Here is a 19,084-nt window from a genome sequence, read left to right as displayed (position 1 = left end):
CAAACAACATGACCAGTCCAACGAAGTTAATGTTGAAGAATCATTGCTTCAACACTGGTGATCTTTGCTTCTTCCAGTACACTGGCATTAGTTCGCCTGCCTTCCCAAGTGATGTGTAAAATTTTTCGGAGACACCACTGATGGAATCTTTCAAGGAATTGGAGATGGCGTTTATAAGTAGTCAATGTTTCACAAGCGTATAGTACAGTTGGTAGTACAATTGCATTTTGGTTTCCCTGCAAATGTCCCTATTCTCAAACACTCTGAGCTTCAATCAAGAGAAAGCTGTACTTGCAGAGCTCATGTGATGCTGGATTTCGTCATTGATGTTGGCTCTTATGGAAATATAACTGCCCAGGTAGGAAAGGTGATCGACACTTTCCAAGTGCCCTTTAGACCTTCCTGATTGACATGGGAAGATGAGAGGGCAGAGGGCATGTCTGACGTTTCCACCTGCTCATCTCCAGTTTAAGCCTACACACTTCCTTTTGATCTTTGGAAAAATCTTGTATGTCCCAAGTGCTGCTTGTGCCTGAGATGCTGCTCAGCATAGTCATAACAATTTAGGGGTCAGGTTGTTCAGACTATGCAAGTTACAAAGCAGAGGTTTACAGAGGTGTACGTCTTCAGATACACTCTAGCTCACACAGCAACTGTATTTCTGGTGGTTGCAAAGGTATCTATCCCTCATAATATATTTAATGCGTAGGATTTTTTCCTGTCCATTTGTCTACCCTTTTGTTGCATGATTGACTGCCTCAGTAGGAAACTATGAGGAGATACAGAAATGGGCACTGGCACTGAAATTAGTGGTTATAAACATTAAATTATTTGCACATTCAAATAAATACTTTCCAATTGTTGACTCACTTTAATTATCATCATTGTCCTTGTGCTGCTCTACATAATAAACACCTCTCTCAACTTGGGAGAAAGCAAAGAAAGCTAATACCAGAGTTTGTGTGTAGAAAGCTCAACTGGTGAATTGTCTCTTGATTCCAATACTTTTATTTCTGACTTTCTCAAATTCAACCTGTGAGATAACAATACATCTCACTAATTAAGATTGACAAATGCTCACTTTCAACAAGAGATGGAGATGCTTTCATTAGACAAAATGAGATTCAAGTCTGGGCTGCTTAGTAGGCACAACCATCAATTACAACACTGCAACTGGGAGGTGTGGAGAATGCAGTACCACTTATAACTGCCTCCTTAGGAACACCTGAAAGGTGGGTTCTGCTATATTCCATCCGTCTGTCAGAGCAGCTTCCAGACAAGCTGCTGTTTTCACATTTGGCATCACTTGCTACCTGCCTTATTACACACTGAATCCCTATTTACTAATCTAGAAACCTCCACTTGTCTCTTTGTTGATATGAGAGCTACTAGACTTGGTAGGGTTTTTTTGTTTTTTTGTTTTGCAAATATGCAAATATTTGATAATCTGAGATACAGCTTGTATTTCACTGCTTCTTACCATTGGGGCACCCAAAGCAGGTCTCTGACACCATTTTAAGTCTGTGCATCTCCCTGGGGTATTTAGTTGCTGCCCACATATTGCTCTTCCACTGTAAGCTATGTAACGTTCCATACTTTAACATGTACATTCCACTACTTATCATAACTTGTCATGTCAATGTTTCTGTCTCTTTTTTGATAGGCAGAAATATTGTGAAAGTTTAGCTTAACCTAATATGCCAATCTAAGCTAATGGCTGCTTACCCCTCTTCCATGATAAGTGGTGGTTGTGGCTTGCCGTGGCACCTCCATTGCCCCTAGAGCCTCGCCACGTGGCCCAAGCCATTGGGATTTCATCCCCGGCCACCGTGGAGCATTGAATTAAGCCTATCCATGGTGGCCTGGGCTTTGCAGGCTCCACTCAGGTCTGCACCCCAGGCATATAATAGGGCTGACGGGACTGTCGGCAGCCCAGTCTGCCTCTGAGTGTCATCCACCCTGCCCACCCTTTAGCACTGCTGTTGTCTTTCTGTTTATCTTCTAACCCTTTCCTTTCCAGCTTAGAGGGCTTTGCTATGGTTTTTGAAACCGCTGCAGTTCTTTGCTAGGAAGGAATTTTCCAATTGTCAGGTTTCACCTTCCCCGTAGCACTAGTCATGACTTTGGCGGTTTAGGCCTTGGGCAGTCTATCTGCTGACCCTGGGGGTTGGAGTGGAGACTGCCCCCATCAGTAGCAGTGTTTACAGGGTACCCTGCTAAAGGGGTCTTGAGGGGAAGTCTCTGTCCATACAACCAGAAGCAGGTGGTCAGCGGGCCACAGAGCCTCCCCAAGCATTTGGGTTGGCCCATTTGTGTAAACACGTGCTTTGCGATGGACCCTTCCACCCAGCCAGGCCCTGTCATCCCTCAGTTTACAGTCGGGGGGGCTGAGAGGGATACATGCCCAATGCCTATGCCAAGGTTTGCCTACGTTTGAAAATCAATAAAGTTGTGGCCTTTTTAATCCAATTAAACGTGGTCAGGGATGATGGGAATTGTCCCAAAACATCTGGAGGGCCGAGTTTGCCTATGCCTGATCTAGATATTTAGCAGTTAGGTAAATTGATATATCTACTAGATATCTTCATAAAGGTAACAGTGTTAAAAATAATCATTTGCAGAAGATTCCCTAGAAAGTTTTGCAGCTTTTTAATCCTGACATGCAGCTTAGAGCACTTATTTCCAGTAAGTCACAGGGTGGGTGTCTCTGATAATACTATGGTTTTCCCAGAGATTTTATGAAGTGTGGGCAAATATGCTTTCACAACATAAAATGAACTTGCATATTTAAATAAAAGCTGAATTTCCTTCTTTCCTTTTTCCTAAGAGGCTAGTTTGATGTCATCTGTTGCTATGGTAGCTACCTCATTGCAGAAAATATGATCTCTTTTTCCAAATGTAATAAGTAAAAAAGTTAATCCAATCAAATAGTGAAATAAATGGCAGAATAATCTTTAAATATTTAAACCACAGATTGCCATGTGATGTTATTAAACCAGTGTAGCCTTATATAATAAATTGGACCAGATTCTTCCTCTTTATTTTATTTTAATTTTTAAAGTGCCAGAACAATAGTTAGACAAAATTCTGCTTGGCCAGGAATGATATACTGATTGAAGAAACATAATTGGTAAAATGTAGAGGTGATGTAACGCTTTATAGTAAACAACTAGCAGTATGTAGGCTATTGGATGTTTATTCATCATGCAGAACACCCAATAATAAATAGTTACCTATATTATTATTATTAAAAATGAGGTGAAGCAATATAATCATGCTGATAAGAGCATACTCTTTGCATGAAGAGGTTGATAAGACTATAGTATCTTTGAACATAAGACTTCATTTACAAAGTTTGCTTAAAATAATTGGTTGCAACAATTTGCACAGAATGGAACTCTCATGCAAAAGCCTATGCGCAGAACACAAGGAGACAATTTTTGCCTCTTTGTTCTCTGTAGGCCCCTATGTTTGGAGCTTGATGGGTGCTGTAGGAAGTGGTGGGGACTGTCTCCTTCCACCAGTGGGAGCATCCACTTGGTAATGCAGGAATCTCTGTGGATGCAACTCACTTCTGCAAATGGAAGGAAAGCTTCCATTTAAGGAATGGTAGGTCTGGATCCAACTTTATGTTTCTTATTGATGTGGTAATCAAGCTTTGTGTCAAATATTTCCAGCTTCTTTTAAGAAACTAATCCACACTAGTGGTGTTCTTCACTTAAGAAATTAGTTCTTCACTTAAGAAATTATTTTTTAAAAACAGTATTTCATTTCACAATTCAGCCCCACAAAATCAGGGGATGAAGACTTGGATTAACTTCCTGGATCATGAAAACTCCTGAATGTGATCAGGTTTGAGCTCTGTTGAAACTCAAGATTAATGGAATTTCAAAACAGGGTGCAATGACAAATAATGTCTCTCTGTGCCTGTACACTTCTTAGTCATACTGGGAATGCAGATGAAAGAAACTGAGCTTGGAAACTGCATTGGAGGACATGAAAGGAAGCCATTTCTTAGGGACCTAAGGCTCAAGCCATGAAAGGCTTCAAAAGTAAAACTTCCCCTTTTAAACAAATCACCTTGAAATATACTTGGAAAAATACAGGAAGTCACTGCAGGGGAGCACTAGTGTAAAGTGTTCCCAACACCCCACCCATGTAAGCAGATAGACTACCACATTTTGCATTTGAAACTTCCAAACAATACTAATATACAATTCATTACAACAGCCCAACAGTTATATCACAGTCACAAATGGAGGTCATCAGACCACCATAAATTTTGTGCTTCGACCACTGACTGCCTTATTGAGAGAGGAAGCTCAAGCAAACCTCCTGCAATCCTAGAGTGAGCAACAGGAATGACAAATAATTATTGTTTTCTCAACCTAGTATATTGATGTTTAGGAGCACCAATAGGCATAGCTACTCTGCACCAAAAATGTGAAAACTCTATAATTATTTTTAAACTTTTGCTGGACAATTGAAATATGAGTGGAAATTAGGCTTTCACCACCTTTTTAAATTAAACAAACTCAGCCATTCATTGTCTTACTCTTATACTTAAATAAATAATACTTAAAAATATCGTCAAAATGGCAGAATTGGATATGTGTATTTAACCATGTATATTATGATACACAATTTGACATATTTAAGGCTAAGAAGACACAAGGGAAGCATACCTTTTGTGGCCACTCTGACGCAGTCAATTTTTGTTTCCTATGCCAGATAAAGAAAGAAAAGGTCATTTGCTAGTTTACATCCGCAGCAAGAATATAATACATTGCTTCTGCTTAAAATACTGCTAAGAACTAAAATCAGTACCAACTTTTACATGTTTGGTTTCAAGCTTAATAGCCTCCTACACTAGTCAATGTATTTCCCTGCTATGGACAACCAAAGGAAAATGCACTTGGGCATGTAACATCAATACTTCACTTAATATTAACCTAGAAGATGAATGAGATGTTATTAGACATGATATGTGTACTTTCCACCCGCCCTCCTTTTACAACACATTGACCTTGGGATATTTTCTTTTCTTTACAGTCAGCTACACAGTTCCAAGCAACATGCTAGACAATGTAAGAAAGCAAACAAAAATCAATGGTGTTTCACATTTCTGCACTGTCAGTGCACTGTAAAAGAGGGGCCATTATGTTATTTGGCAGAAAACATTTCCCTGCTGTCAGGGGAGACAGCCAAAGCTTATCAAGAGTTGAAGGGCTCAGGGTAGGTCTGTTCTGAAATGGAAAACAATTCTAGAATGTAGAAGCTGGATTAAAAGCGACCTGCAAAGGATGGACCTTTTATGCACTTTTCACTTTGGCTCCATCAACTTATTTCTTTTAAACTCTTTAAGAGAGAGAGAGAGAGAGAAAAGGCTTGTGTCTTAAGTCAGCGCAATCAAGACTGAAAATGGGTGCACAAGCCAATGCAAGCTAATATAATGCAGCAGAATAAGCCAAGTATAAAAGCGAAAATCATTTAATAGGAGCAGCATGATCGAAAAGAGGACAGAATGACAGTAATTTTGTAAGGAATGATTGCCTAGGCTCTTAACCATTGACAGAAATATGTGCTTCCTCCCTCTGGCTCCATTTCCTTCCCAAGAATGACTGGCCTGGCCAATACATAACTATGCAAAGAAAAACATTCAATTTCTTTTTTCCATTGTCTATTTGGCACCAAAATTAGACAACCTGTGGTCTATTCACACATGAATATCGCTTCAAACCAACGTCCTAAAACTTACCCCATTGGCTCTGCTGGCAGCTTGAAAATAAATACTATAGCTTTTATGAGGGAGAAGAGGAGTGTTCCAGAAGCCACTGTAGGTTTTGTTGTCACCAATTGTAAAAGTCTGAGAAGACTGAATACTGTTGGCCGGGAACTCGGCTGCAAAATAATACTGAGAGTTCAAAAGTGAAGCATTCTGGAAGTGGATTGGTACTGGATAGCATTTCAGGATTTCAGTTGTTTTCTTGGTTCTGCGGGGACGCTCTTCCTCAACCACTATTTGGTAGACACTAAAAAAATGAAACATGAAAAACAGGAGAGGGTGGAGGAGGAGAAAGAAAAGACAAAAAAGTAATGCTGGGTTAATTTAGAGTATGCAAAATGTAATTTTGAATCACATAACCCAGTATTTATGATAAAATAGGTTATGTTTGAAAGCAAGGAACACAGTGAAATAAAGTTATCATTCAAGAACTGCGTCTATAAAGTACATGTCTCTTCCTTTTTAAATACACAGAAGGAAATGGTATACACCATAAAGTTGTTAAAGCATTTCATAGATAAACTGGTTAGAAATATGTCCTTTGAGTACTACCAGGTAAGAAATATATGTTTCATTGGTAATAAAAGGTGCTACACATATTTTTGTGAACAGAGAGTAGGTACAAGGCTATAAATATTCTACTTTACGCCATTTGCCTTGTTTGAATGAAATGGTATGACGGTCAAATTCACAGGAAAATAATAAGAGGAATACTGCAGTAGTAAGCTGGTCTAAGAGACTTACTTGTTAGTAACTGTTTTAAAATGTGCATGTTGTGAACTGCCAGGGAATTGTGTTCACGTTCTTTATGGGGTCAAGTCTGCCCTACCCTCTCCTAGGGGAAAGAGACTTGGGATGACCATTGAGAGGGATCAGATTAGCCTGGTATTTAAGGCTGTTCCGCCTCCTCTATTCCCTCCCATTTGCCTTCGCAGCACCCTCCCTCCCTCCCTCCCTCCCTTTTGAGCATGGGCTTTAGCTAGCTGCCTTTTATGGCACTGAATAATAATTTGGGTGGATCCATGACTGACACTTGAGACTCCCTATTTTCCCCTACTTCACAGTTTAACACAGTTTTTGTTGATTTGTATTATGTAGGTAAGTAAGGAAAAGATAATAATTTAATTCTCAGTCATCCTGAGGATTTATGGGAGTAAGGGTACTCGAGTTATCACCCATAGCATGAGGTCTGGTGGCATGAGGTCTGGGTGCCCTTAGGACACTGGGTCTACATTGCAGGTTGGACTTCAATTATAAATGTTCACATAGCAAAGAGGGAGACATTTTCCTCAGTTCTTGGGCTGGGAACAAATATATAATCATTTATTCACCCTGTCCACACATAATTATTTGTCTAATTCTTTCTTGGTGTGTCAGCAAAGTGGGAATTTTATGTTTAAGCTGTATATTTAGGTTTCAGTTATTTTTTCTAAATTGATATTATGTTAAACTTTGGTTTTGTGATGGTTTGATGACTAGATAAAAATAAGCGGACCTGATCTGATCAATTAATAACTAAGCTTATGATTGTTTATGGACCCTTTAATATTTTAATCAACATGGTCCTTTTTAAAAAGTTTGACTGCAACTTGTTAGTTATCTAGAAGCACAGCATACTTTCTGGAAGCCAAAATAAATAGCTCAAGGTTATCAATTGGTAACCTGAAAAGGAACTCCTACACTGTAGCTTGTAAGCACTTTGTTCAACTGTTAACAATATACCAGATGTTAAAACTGGAATGAGTAAAACAACTCTCGCATGTTCTGCTCACAGCGCATTTGAAGAACTGAAATCATGAACATTTCAGCAATAAATGAAAACCAATCTGCTTTCATGCTGCAAATCGATTTCTGCAATCACGGGAGAGCACTGAAGATCTGAAATAGTGCTCACATTTGCTAAATGTTCACATATTTGTGCAGAGGTCTATTTTTATGCAGCCTAAAACTGAATACTTTGTTTCTAGATCCTTGATCATCTCAGTCAACCTCCTTTTCACACATTCCAGCTTGTCAATACTCTTCTTAAACTGTGGTGTCCAGAACTGAACAGAGTACTCCAGGTGTGGTATGACCAAGGCAAAATAGAACGGGACTATGACTTCCCTTTATTGGGACACTATACTTCTGTTGATCCACCTTAGAATAGCATTAGCTTTTTTTTTGCTGCTGCTTGTGGTCTACCAAGCCCCCCTAAGTTGTCCAGTTGTCCCCCATCTTATATTTTGGAGCTGGTTCTTCCTGGCCAAGGGTAGAACCTTATATTTGTCCCTATTGAAATTCATTTTGTTAGTTTGGGCCCAAACTAACAAAGGTTAGTTAAGGCCATACTGAATTCCGATTCTGTCTTCTGCAGCATTGGCTACCCATCCCAGTTTGGCGTTATCTGCAAATTTGATGATCAGTCCTCAATTCAAGCCGTTTATAAAGATGTTAAACAACATAACTTGTCTGTTAGAAGTTAGGGTTATATGTTATGCTGTATATGTATATGTTATACGTATATGTTATGCTGTTAAGTACCTCTGGATACGAACGGGATCCGTTTCGGAGACCCGTTCGCATCCTGAAGCGAGCGCAACCCGCGTCTGTGAGTGCCGCGAATCACCGCTTCTGCGCATGACGTCATTTTGAGCGTCTGCGCATGCGGCAAAACCCGGAAGTAATGCGTTCTGTTACTTCCGGGTCACCACGGAGCGTAACCCGAAAACGCTCAACCTGAAGCAACTTCAACCCGAGGTATGAATGTATCAGCATCATGACAACGTAGGGGTTCACCAGTGTAAATAGGAGTATAGAAGTGTCCTGTTAATCTTTGCCTATTACACTATTCCACATTTAGCCCAGAGTAAAATAGCCTTGCTCTGATATAGTTGCTATTTGTCTCCACTGCAAAATATAGGCAACTGTGCTGACCTCCAACAAATTACTTGCTACTAACTGCTTTTGGATAAAATCCACAGTTGCCGATCTAGCAACCAAGAGATTAAAATAAAATGCACAATTATTATTCCAACAAGCTCTAATAACAAGTCCAGTTGATCTTAATCACACAGGTAGAATCCATTCATAATGCGTCTTTCAAATTATTGAAATACAATTGGCTTTCAGGGCGTTTTATTCAGCTCATACTAGTTATTCTACACACAATACCCCATATACACCTCATTCTAAATGCTTGAATTCTTCCTTTGACACATTAAAGAAAGAACCTAGTTGACTAGAGCAATTTCAAACCCCAAATATCTTTTCATCTTTACTCTAAAAGACAAATTAGATTTGTGAGCAACCAGACCTCAAACCTATTTTCTCTTTAATAATTTAAGCACCAAAAGGTCACAAAGCTCTTTTCTGTTCCCCTTTATCAAAGTCCAAGTGGTAATGAAAAATGGCTAAATCCTGTCTACTGCCCCATTTCCACACAGGACTCTCTTCTTGATGTAAATTAACACGTTGTAAGTACCTGGGTCAACTATAACCTGACAGCATTTTATGAGTTATATGTTTTAAATGTGTATAAATGAGATCATCTTGCTAATGACATTTATAAGATCCTTTGAATTACAGTCATAATCTAAAACCCTTCTGTAAATCTCACTGCTGGAAATGCTTCCTGGTAATATATAATAATATAGCACCAGCCAGAAAGAAATCTATAGGTTTAAGCTTGATAAAATCCATCACTGATCCAGATCTCAATATTCCTGCAGTGTGTTAACCATATCTTCCAATTGTCTAAAGTTACATTGGGACGCGGGTGGCGCTGTGGGTAAAAGCCTCAGCGCCTAGGGCTTGCCGATCGAAAGGTCAGCGGTTCGAATCCCCGTGGCGGGGTGCGCTCCCGTTGCTCGGTCCCAGCGCCTGCCAACCTAGCAGTTCAAAAGCACCCCCAGGTGCAAGTAGATAGGGACCGCTTACTGGCGGGAAGGTAAACGGCATTTCCGTGTGCTGCGCTGGCTCGCCAGATGCAGCTTTGTCACGCTGGCCACGTGACCCGGAAGTGTCTCCGGACAGCACTGGCCCCTGGCCTCTTAAGTGAGATGGGTGCACAACCCCAGAGTCTGTCAAGACTGGCCCGTAACTAAAATGTGAAATAAAGCCCACACTAAGCTAGAATGTGCCCAAATATGGTTATTCTTTTGTGTAATTTGGTATTTGTTTTTTTTGTATCAATAAAAATCTTTATTATAAAAAAAATAGAATGTACCCAAATAACAGATCAACAAAACAAATGCTTTTGCAAAATCACATTTGCTTTGCAACAAACACAGATCATCCTGCCATGTCTCATGCAACATAAATAACGAAGTCTCGTTTGCATTTGTGCTGTCCTTAGGTCTCATTGCGTTCCGTTGCTTTTTTTTTATCTTCCTTCTAGTTCACAAATCTAATGAAGTAGGCTTTTATTTATCAAAACTCTTGCCACAATAGACTGATCAGACATTTAAGGCACTATAGGATTCTTTGGGCACAATCCAGTGGGGCATTCTCCTGCGAAAGTCCAGGTGACCTTAATGGGAAGACTGCAACGTAAGGTCTTGCACTGCTATGACTTCAGTGAGGCTTGAGAAGGACAATTTCCTGATGGATTGTGCTCTTTATCTTTTTAGTGTCAACTTTTTTCTAGTTAAGTCCGGTAATGCAGCTGTTCATCCCAGCAGTCTCTTGATTCCTCCTGCCCCCTGGTAAGTATGACAACCTTAAAAGGCAGAGAAAGGCTGCCTATGGCAAGTTTCTCTCTGTCTTCCTTGTGAGACTTCTGCTTATTGAAGCCTGGCCTTGTTAATCCATTTTATCAACTCACTTGGACTAGAAGTAGCAATTTGTCGGTTTGGAAAAGATGTGGCACAGTGGGTGCTTTTCTCCACCTGTCTGCCTGTTCTAGCCACTTTTCTCCATCTCCAGGTTTCTCTGGGAGTCATTATGTGGGACCAGGAGCAGGCATAGCATCACAGCAGAACCACCTTCCAGGCAGTAATGGACAGTAATGGTGTGAATACCTGTTGCAACCAGGAACAATGACAGGTAATAGGGTTGGGGGAGAGAAATCACTCCAATGCAGGATTCCAAGCACTCCTTTCCAACACATATGGGGTTGGGAGTGGGAATTGGAACAGGACAAGGTGAAAAGTCCCCACAAACTCTAAATAATACCTCTTTTTACTAGAGGGGTAAGTATGTGATTCTGTGCTCCTTTTGAATGCTCTGCAAATTGTGGCTCAATCTTGCTGAATACCAGGCAGGGCGATATGGCGCCATGACTCAATCTAAAGACCATGAGTGGTGGTTTGCCATCAAAGCACAACTAACTTCCCCTGATTAAAAAATAAAAGCAGATGAAGAGGAAGGCAAACAAAGGATAGGAAGGAGTCATAGGAGGACAGTGCATAGTCAATAATGTGGCAGAATAGAACATTTCTGAAGCAGGAAGAGGAGCAGAACATAACTGTTAAAAACATACATTGAAAGCATATGTGGTTGTTGCTGAATACACACACTGTCAAAAACCTGTGTGGAGGGGGCCTGAGTTGTTTCGACTGCTGTTGTGACTTGAAGACATTTTGTCTTTGTTCATCCTGAAGCCATTATTGGAATACTTACATTCCAAAAACTAGGTATTACATTTTAGTTGTAGAGAATTGGGAAGACTCCATAATAATCATTACCTGAGGGCTTCAAAACACAGATTTATTTATTTTTTACTACAAGTTGCCAGCAATAAGTATATCTGCAAACTAGGATTTGCACTCTTCAAAAGCTTATATGCTGCAAGTACTATCCGTTGCAGCTCTTTTTCTTAGCTGCATTGTAATATATTCAGCAGCAACTGAAATTAAGCTGATGCTCTTTATTCAAACTCTGGGCACTATAAATCTCTGAAGCAGGGCAAGCAGAGACGAGGAGGCCAAAATATCTCCCCCTCTAGTTTACTACAGAAAGACCGACTCCACAAATAAAGCTAGGGAGAAATGCCCATGTAGCCTTTCAGGAGGAGGAAATAAAAGATGGCTTAATTTCAGCCTCTAGAGATAAATGCCCAATACAAACTCTCAAGTAGCTAGGATAAGATTTATTTTCAGAGTCCTAGTCCAGAGGGAGGGAGAGTGCATGGATGGCATCTAGTTTTTACATGCAACCCTTAAGCTTCTTTGTGACTGCCCAACTGTTTCACATGAATATTTTCAAAGATTTAAAAGTCACTATTTACAAAGGGGATTTTCTGCCAAAAAGAGATCCAAGCAAAGCCTTTCCTTAGCATTCCTATGCATACAGACAGGAAATCCCTATGGTTCTCCTATAAAGGAGAGTGTATCATCACTGGAAGGTAGAGGTATTTTTCCCCACACGATGCCAGAAGGGCGTTTACAATGAGAGTGAGACCAATTATTCACTTCTTCAGGGAGGGGAAATGCTTGTTTATTTATATGATATCTTGATTGCAGAAGAGCCTGGGGAGCTTCAAAAGCTGTATATATTTGCCACTGCACATCTCTTCTGAATGCTAGGTTTTAGCAAATTACAAGAAAAAATGATTTCATTTCTGTATCAATCACTTATTCAGTGTAGGGTGAAGAAAAGGAATTAGTTCCTCTTCTCTGTCTTTTGAACCTGTCAGTTATGTCTGAACTGAGTTACAATGGGTTGATTATTAAGGAAATCAATTGTCACTAAATTTAGGCCAGTGGGTGAGATCCAATATATTGCAAGTGGGCATCTGCTCATACACTGGTGCTTCTCTTATCTCTCCTTTCTCCTGCAGCCCTATAGGCATGTTCACATCCCAAATCTGCTTTGGAAGATGCAGGGGACCCCCTGGAGCAGATTTTGGGGACACATAGGGAGGGCTGAGAGGGGGCAGAAGAGAAACTGCATGTATGTTAAACAAGCAGATTTCCAATGCACAAGCAAGCAGACACCACTGGATGTTGCCCAATGAAATCAGTACTTTCCGCCTGTGTCAATATTCTTTAAAATTTATATTCTAGATTATTTTACGTCATGAAAACTAGACTATAGACGAACAGAACCAACAAGCATTTTAGTGAAACAAATGCATTAAGTCCAAGCCTGAATGTACGCGAAGCAGTAATTGTTTGCATTAAAATTTGTTATACTACATAGGTGTTCACGGTTCATGTCATTTTGAAAAGCTTGGATACACTATTACAGAAAAGTCACCTGACCTAACCAGACTTTGTTCATAAAAAGCAATAATGAAAAAAACAGCATATTTTTTTTGTGATGTGCCACATATGCTAGATTTCATAGCTAGATCTTCAGTGATGAATATTCAGTTTCTGTAACATTAATTTCTCTTGCTCTGGCTGTGATCTAGATAAGATCAGTCATAAATTGCTTTGGAATATTAGCTGGGTACCATAAATGTGCTTTGTGTTCTCTCAACCATAAGTCATTACAAAAAGTGGCTTGGCATCAGCAAGTCACTAGTGCCTTAAAAAAACTCCTCCGTGTGGCACAATATCTTGCTGCTAGCCTATATAGTGATAAAATCTGATATAATAAAATATTAATTACAGCTGAAAGGTTGGGTGAAAAATATGAACTCAATTACAGCCCCATATTGCGCACAAAGGGCAGGGTGGAAAAAATCTGTTCATTATGGACGTAACAACTGGAACATTAGAATGAATCTGAAAGTTTCCTAAAAGGCCACCTGCTATTAATCTTTACATCAGCCACGGAATTGAAAGTTCTATTCTGCACACCCCACCTTTTAACCAAAATAAATATATTCAGCATGGATAAAAATCAATAAATTTAAAACACAGGGATTTAATTAAGTTTCTCTTGAATAATAACTATGTTAATACTAAACAACATGAGTATAGGTATGTCAGCCCTACAGTTAAGCCTCTAAACTGAATCAGTGCCTCTACCAGATAGTTTGAGTTAAAGGCAGATTTTTCATATAAATGAAGAACCAATTTGATCATTTCTCCAATATGAATAAGTATAGCTACCAAACACAGGCATTTCATTGTCACCTGATAAAATAATCTGCTCTAATCTGCCCAATAACTATTAGTTCTTATTTCTGCCTATCAGGCATGGGCATTTAATTTCTGTTTGCTACTTTGTTTTTGTGAGAGTAGTGCTGGGTGAAGGCAGAGGAAAACAGCAAAGCAAGAAAGAAGAAGAAAGGACAAAATTGTCCACTGCAGAGTCCCCATGTTTCTGTATTTAACCTCAGATAGGTGTTGGCTGTAAGATGTGCCTATAAGAGAATATTTTTAAAGATCCCTATAGGTGAAAAATGCAAATGTGCAAAATGAATACAGTGCAACAAGGAACTGCAAGACCTGGCTGCAGAAATAAACTGTAAAGCAGTATTTTATTTAATTGCAGATCAACATGCTTTAGTGGTCAGATAACACTGTTTAGGAAGTATCTGAAAAAATATATGTGGTAACCAAAGTATAAACCTTTATTAAATTCAGTTGTTCAAATCAGCCTTTTCTTCTTGCTGCTTTAAATCATAATTCAAATTGCCTTGATTTAAATCAAAGTAGGAAATTGACTCCTGTAGGTCAACTTTGACATGTGGGTATGGCTACACATGATGTGTATTTTCCTTTGCCCTTGATGGTTTACAAGCATCAACACTCAGGTGACTGCCAGTGCCTGCAAACCCCTTTCAGGAGAGAGTTGCTTACTTTTTTTGATGTCAGGTGTGGCCCAAACAGTCTTGTGAGCCTAATTAGTCTCACAGATCAGAGGTTCCTGGCCCATGATTAAAATCAACCCACATTTAATACACTATATGTGAACTCCATTTTTCATTCAGTGCAATTATTAAACCCACAGCACAAGCATGTACCAAAATTATGAGGTCAGCTGACAATGCACTTTCACAAATATCAGATATGTTTTGTTTAGGAGATGTGAAACTAGCAATGACTGGGTTCTTCAGTCATTCACAAAAATTATTGATCTCAGAAACTGTTGACCAGAAGCTCTGAAATACTTTCACTTCCAATTTCCCCTCTTTCTACATTATATGGTATCTGAAGTTATTATTGAGCTTTCAGTGCTTCCAATGCAACCCGAGAAGTGCAAACTTGCACATCATGTCCATGGTGAGATGCATGTGTACAGGGCAAATCTATGGCTATATCAAGTGGTTTGGCAGTCCATAACTTCCTCCCCATGACAGCACTGGGCTGGAAGAAAAACTTATTACACCAAAGTTTACTATGTCTTAATATTTTATTGGTTGTTGGCATTGTGAATTATCTATTTCTGTGTTGTATTTTCTTTGTAACAATGAAGTGTGAGTAAGAATTAATTTAGAAATAAATAAATGTAAGCGTGAGTTATGTGCATTCATGTGTGTCTGTCAGTGTGGGTTTTTGTGTGCTATACTTGAGGTGTGTATCTTTGTGTACCATTGGCCGTGCATGAATGCGCACAAGTTTGGTCACAACCAGTTGCACATGCACACTGGCATATGGTCTTGGAATCGTTGGCCAACCTAAATGTGGCCCCTGAGCAGGAAAAGGGTGAGCCACCCCTGCTACAGTGAGTACCCCGGAAGCTCATTATATAAGTCAAACTGATATTTGTATGTTAGAAACTTGAAGAGTCAACACTTACTTGTGCTACTGAACAGCAGGACTCTTATTGCCAACTTGCAATCTATGCTCACTCAACTCTCCATAGGGTTAGCACATGCTTTCACAGCCTGGCTAAGAACACAAGGTACCCTTCAAATTGAAGAAAGGCCTTAACACAAATAATTTTTCCACGTTTGTTACCTCCCTTGGCAACCCCTTGATAATTTACTCCAGAGGTTTAGGGTGGAATAGCATGTGAAATGCACAGTGGTTTGGAGAGGAAGTCGCAAAAATACACAGGAGCCTCTGCTAAATCAAAAGCATTTGTGTACATAGAACTCCTGTGAACAGCATTAACATGGGGTGAAATAAAGAATTGTCAAAAAAAAAAAATTTCTGCAGATCAGCACACACCAAATTAATAGACCAAAAAGCTAAGATTATTAACTGATTTTTGATCAGAACAAGCACACAGTGCAGAAGCGTAGTCAACTGAATAAACATAACATAAAAATATTGGTTCTAACGTCGAATTATACGCTTAAGAGGGTCCAGAGCAAAAGGCAATAGCTGAGCCCCAAATGACAAGGTTATCTCTGCTCTCCTAGCAGAAGATGTAGCGTGGAATCAAGGGGATCCTATCTTTTTAATCAAAACTGCAGATCCTGGTCACAATACTTGGTTGTATATGGTTTAGTACTTTCTGAGAAATTCAGTTAACTTGCTTTAGGATCTTGAGTACAGTATTGGTGAAACAAGGCCAAGAAATCAGTCATATGTACTTTTACCCCTTATCCAAGTAAATAGGCTGGGTGTCTTGCTGAAACAAAGGTCATATACAAGCTTACAAATTACATAGGATTTCTACAATGTATGCTTGCTTCACCCTATATCTTCATTTTAAAGGTGCTCATGCATCTCCTGTAAGACAGAAGTGCAAGTTCCTAACTTGAATGTTACACAGCAAGCAGGCACAGCTATTACAGTGGTTATTTGAAAAGGTCACATGATCAGTTTCACACACTGAATACAGATGGGTAGCTGTTTCCCAAGATTTGAAAAGTCTTGCTCAATGTCATATCTGTCTGAATCAAAACTTAATGAACTTCGATGGAATTACTGTGGCTTACGAGCTATTTTGCTCTGAACAAACCACTGATTTCAAACAAAACAGTTGTCTCATACATTCTCTGTTAAAGTTAAAGAGCTATTATCTTGTCCATGGCTGCAGTCTGTAATGTGTAACTATGTTGAAAAAGATGGGTGTTGTTGTTTTTTTAGTTCCAGGAAATTTGAATTATTGAAGCTTAAGAGTTCTTTGAAATAATGATGCAGGTTTCAGTAAAAAGTTATAACACACCAGCAATTTATTTGGAACATATAAATAAAACATATTTTGCACAAATTTACATTTCTGACACTTGCAACAATGCAACGATAATTTCAAAGATTTTAAATCTACTTTATGTCTTGGGTTAATTCTCCCCTTTAAAAGAACACAGAAAATTGCTTAAGGTATAAATAGAAACAGAACAAAGAACTATGCTTATTGTTGAAATCTCAAATGTTCTGGCTGCCAAGACCATTTGTTTGTGGGGTAACCCTGAACTCTGGAGAAACAACACTCTTCTAACAAAAAAAAAATGAAGAAATAACCCAACAATATAATGGAGACACTGAGACAGAATAATTTTCACAAGTGACATAAAATCTGGTTTTGCATTTCTCCATCTAGATGTCCTTCCCAAAGGCATTCAATGGGTTGGATGGGAGGAATTCAGACCGTGAAATGGCAAGCTGGCATCCTGCTTGGCAAGTACATCCACTGGCAGGGATGACTCTCTGAAATGGTAGTGTAGGTGTATGGGCAGAGCAACTCTTTTAACCAAATTCCCTAACCCATTTCCCCCCCACAGACCACTTGGAGATTGCTGGGGGTCTTGGTGGACCATTGAATGATTTTTCTGCCTGTTGCAGATAATTTTTAAATGTATTTTTATCACTTATTTGATTGTTTACATTGTATTTTATTGTGTTGCAATCTGAATTCCATAGTCACGGACACTCTGTGGGCCACCTGAATGAAGCTAGTGGACCGCTGGTGGACCAGACTCTGGGAATCACTGTCCTAATTTATTGTTTCAGGTATCTAGGTTTCTGGGGGCAGTGAGTGGTATCCAACCAAGCTGACCAGTTTGCGCAATGACTTCCCTCTCCCCTCACTGGTGAATGGGAGAGAAGAGGGTAACATTCTGTTGTACAAATGAGACAGCTTTGTTGGATACAACCCAATATTTCTAGTATGATATCTGTCTAGACCACCCTTCCCCAGTCTGGTGCCATTCAATTGCTTTGGTCTACAACTCCCATTGTCCCTGAATAGGTCAATCTATCAATTTTGATTTCCCTTGGTTTCTCATCTTTCCAATCTTAAGCTAATATCTCCACATTTCCACATCAGTTTGTGGTTCATTTTTGTTTTTAAAAAGTTCTCACCAAAAAAATCTGAATTTTAGTACAATTTTGTCCTAATGTATACATTTCTGTATCCAGTATAGCAAAACAGTTCTATTATAATGCACATTTGTTTGTGTGTTCCTTTCACAAATATATGCATGTTTATGCACACTTTACCGTAACATGCAATTTTGTACACATTTCTTGTCTGAAAAACTGTTTCAGTTTGCTTATTGAATCGGAAGGTATGAATTTGTAGGCTTTAAGGTGAACTTAATCAAATTTATTCTTCATCCCTATTCCTGACTGTTAGCCATGTTGGTTGTGAGTGATGTGAGTTTTAGTCCAAAACAGCTGGCTGTTCCAGAAATTGCAAATGACATTGCAGGACTGGAAAGTTTCTTTATAGCAAGGAAGCTACTCCCCAGCAACAAAACCCAGAAGTGGAGTCCTAACTGTAAAACCTTTTCTGGGATGAACTATGGACCATACCAAATCTTAAGAGGATGCAATCCAACAGAAACAGCTGATATCTCATCACTGGCTGAAGTAACAGATAATATTGTATGGAGATGTGTGGTTAGCCATGAGAATCTATACTTCCTTCTGTTTCTAAGATCTTTGCTTTACAGATGTTTTCTGCTACAGATCTGCCACTTACAGCATAGGAAATGACTGAAATATTTCCTCATACATAATCTTGTTGAGAAGATTAGCTTTCGCTTAGCAATATTTTACAATTACAAACCTCATTGGAAATATCAGTGATTTCTTTTCCAGATGAAGTGAAGGGCATTACAGAGAGGATGGTTTTAATGGCAAATATTCCAGAGGATTACTTGTTTGAGGCTGCTGACATAAAAAAAGAGAGTCTTGAGGCAGCCTTAAGAAGTAAGCTTCTGCAAGCAGAAACTCATTAAATTAGTCTTTAGAATGCCATAAGACACCATGTCTTTTTTCATGGTAAATGTCATTAAATTGAAGACTTTCCCAGTGTTCTATGTGGGTAAACACTGTTCCTTCTTTTTTCAGTGATTCAATGACATGTATAGTGAGCCTAAGAAAATCTAATCTTGAGGACAAAAGGTTGTATCCAATTTGTTTCCCTCCATTAAGGCTTTTTGATGTAGCAGAGGCTTCGGTCAGTGCAACATGGATCTAGGTGACTTTCAGCAATTCTCCCTCACCTTGTTCTGAAGGGTCTACCAACCCATGTAGCACAGTGGTGCAGAGTAAGCAGAAGGTTCCAGATTTAATCCCTTGCCTC

The 19,084-nt window shown here is 39.3% G+C and overlaps 1 protein-coding gene across 12 annotated transcripts in view; it reads right to left on the bottom strand.

The window, feature by feature from the left end:
• PTPRM (protein tyrosine phosphatase receptor type M) overlaps window positions 1–19,084 on the bottom strand; it is a 408,835-nt gene that overhangs the window by 144,974 nt on the left and 244,777 nt on the right. For all 12 annotated transcript variants that reach the window (XM_053396503.1, XM_053396505.1, XM_053396504.1 and 9 more), the window contains exons 12-13: window positions 5,759–6,032; window positions 4,686–4,722 (exon numbers count right to left, since the gene is read on the bottom strand). In XM_053396503.1, the coding sequence (XP_053252478.1) occupies window positions 4,686–4,722; window positions 5,759–6,032 (311 nt within the window). The remainder of the gene's footprint in view (window positions 1–4,685; window positions 4,723–5,758; window positions 6,033–19,084) is intronic.

This window comes from Podarcis raffonei, chromosome 7, assembly GCF_027172205.1.
Source record: "Podarcis raffonei isolate rPodRaf1 chromosome 7, rPodRaf1.pri, whole genome shotgun sequence".
NCBI classification, from domain to species: domain Eukaryota; kingdom Metazoa; phylum Chordata; class Lepidosauria; order Squamata; family Lacertidae; genus Podarcis; species Podarcis raffonei.
This window is presented reverse-complemented; position numbering and strand designations above follow the sequence as displayed.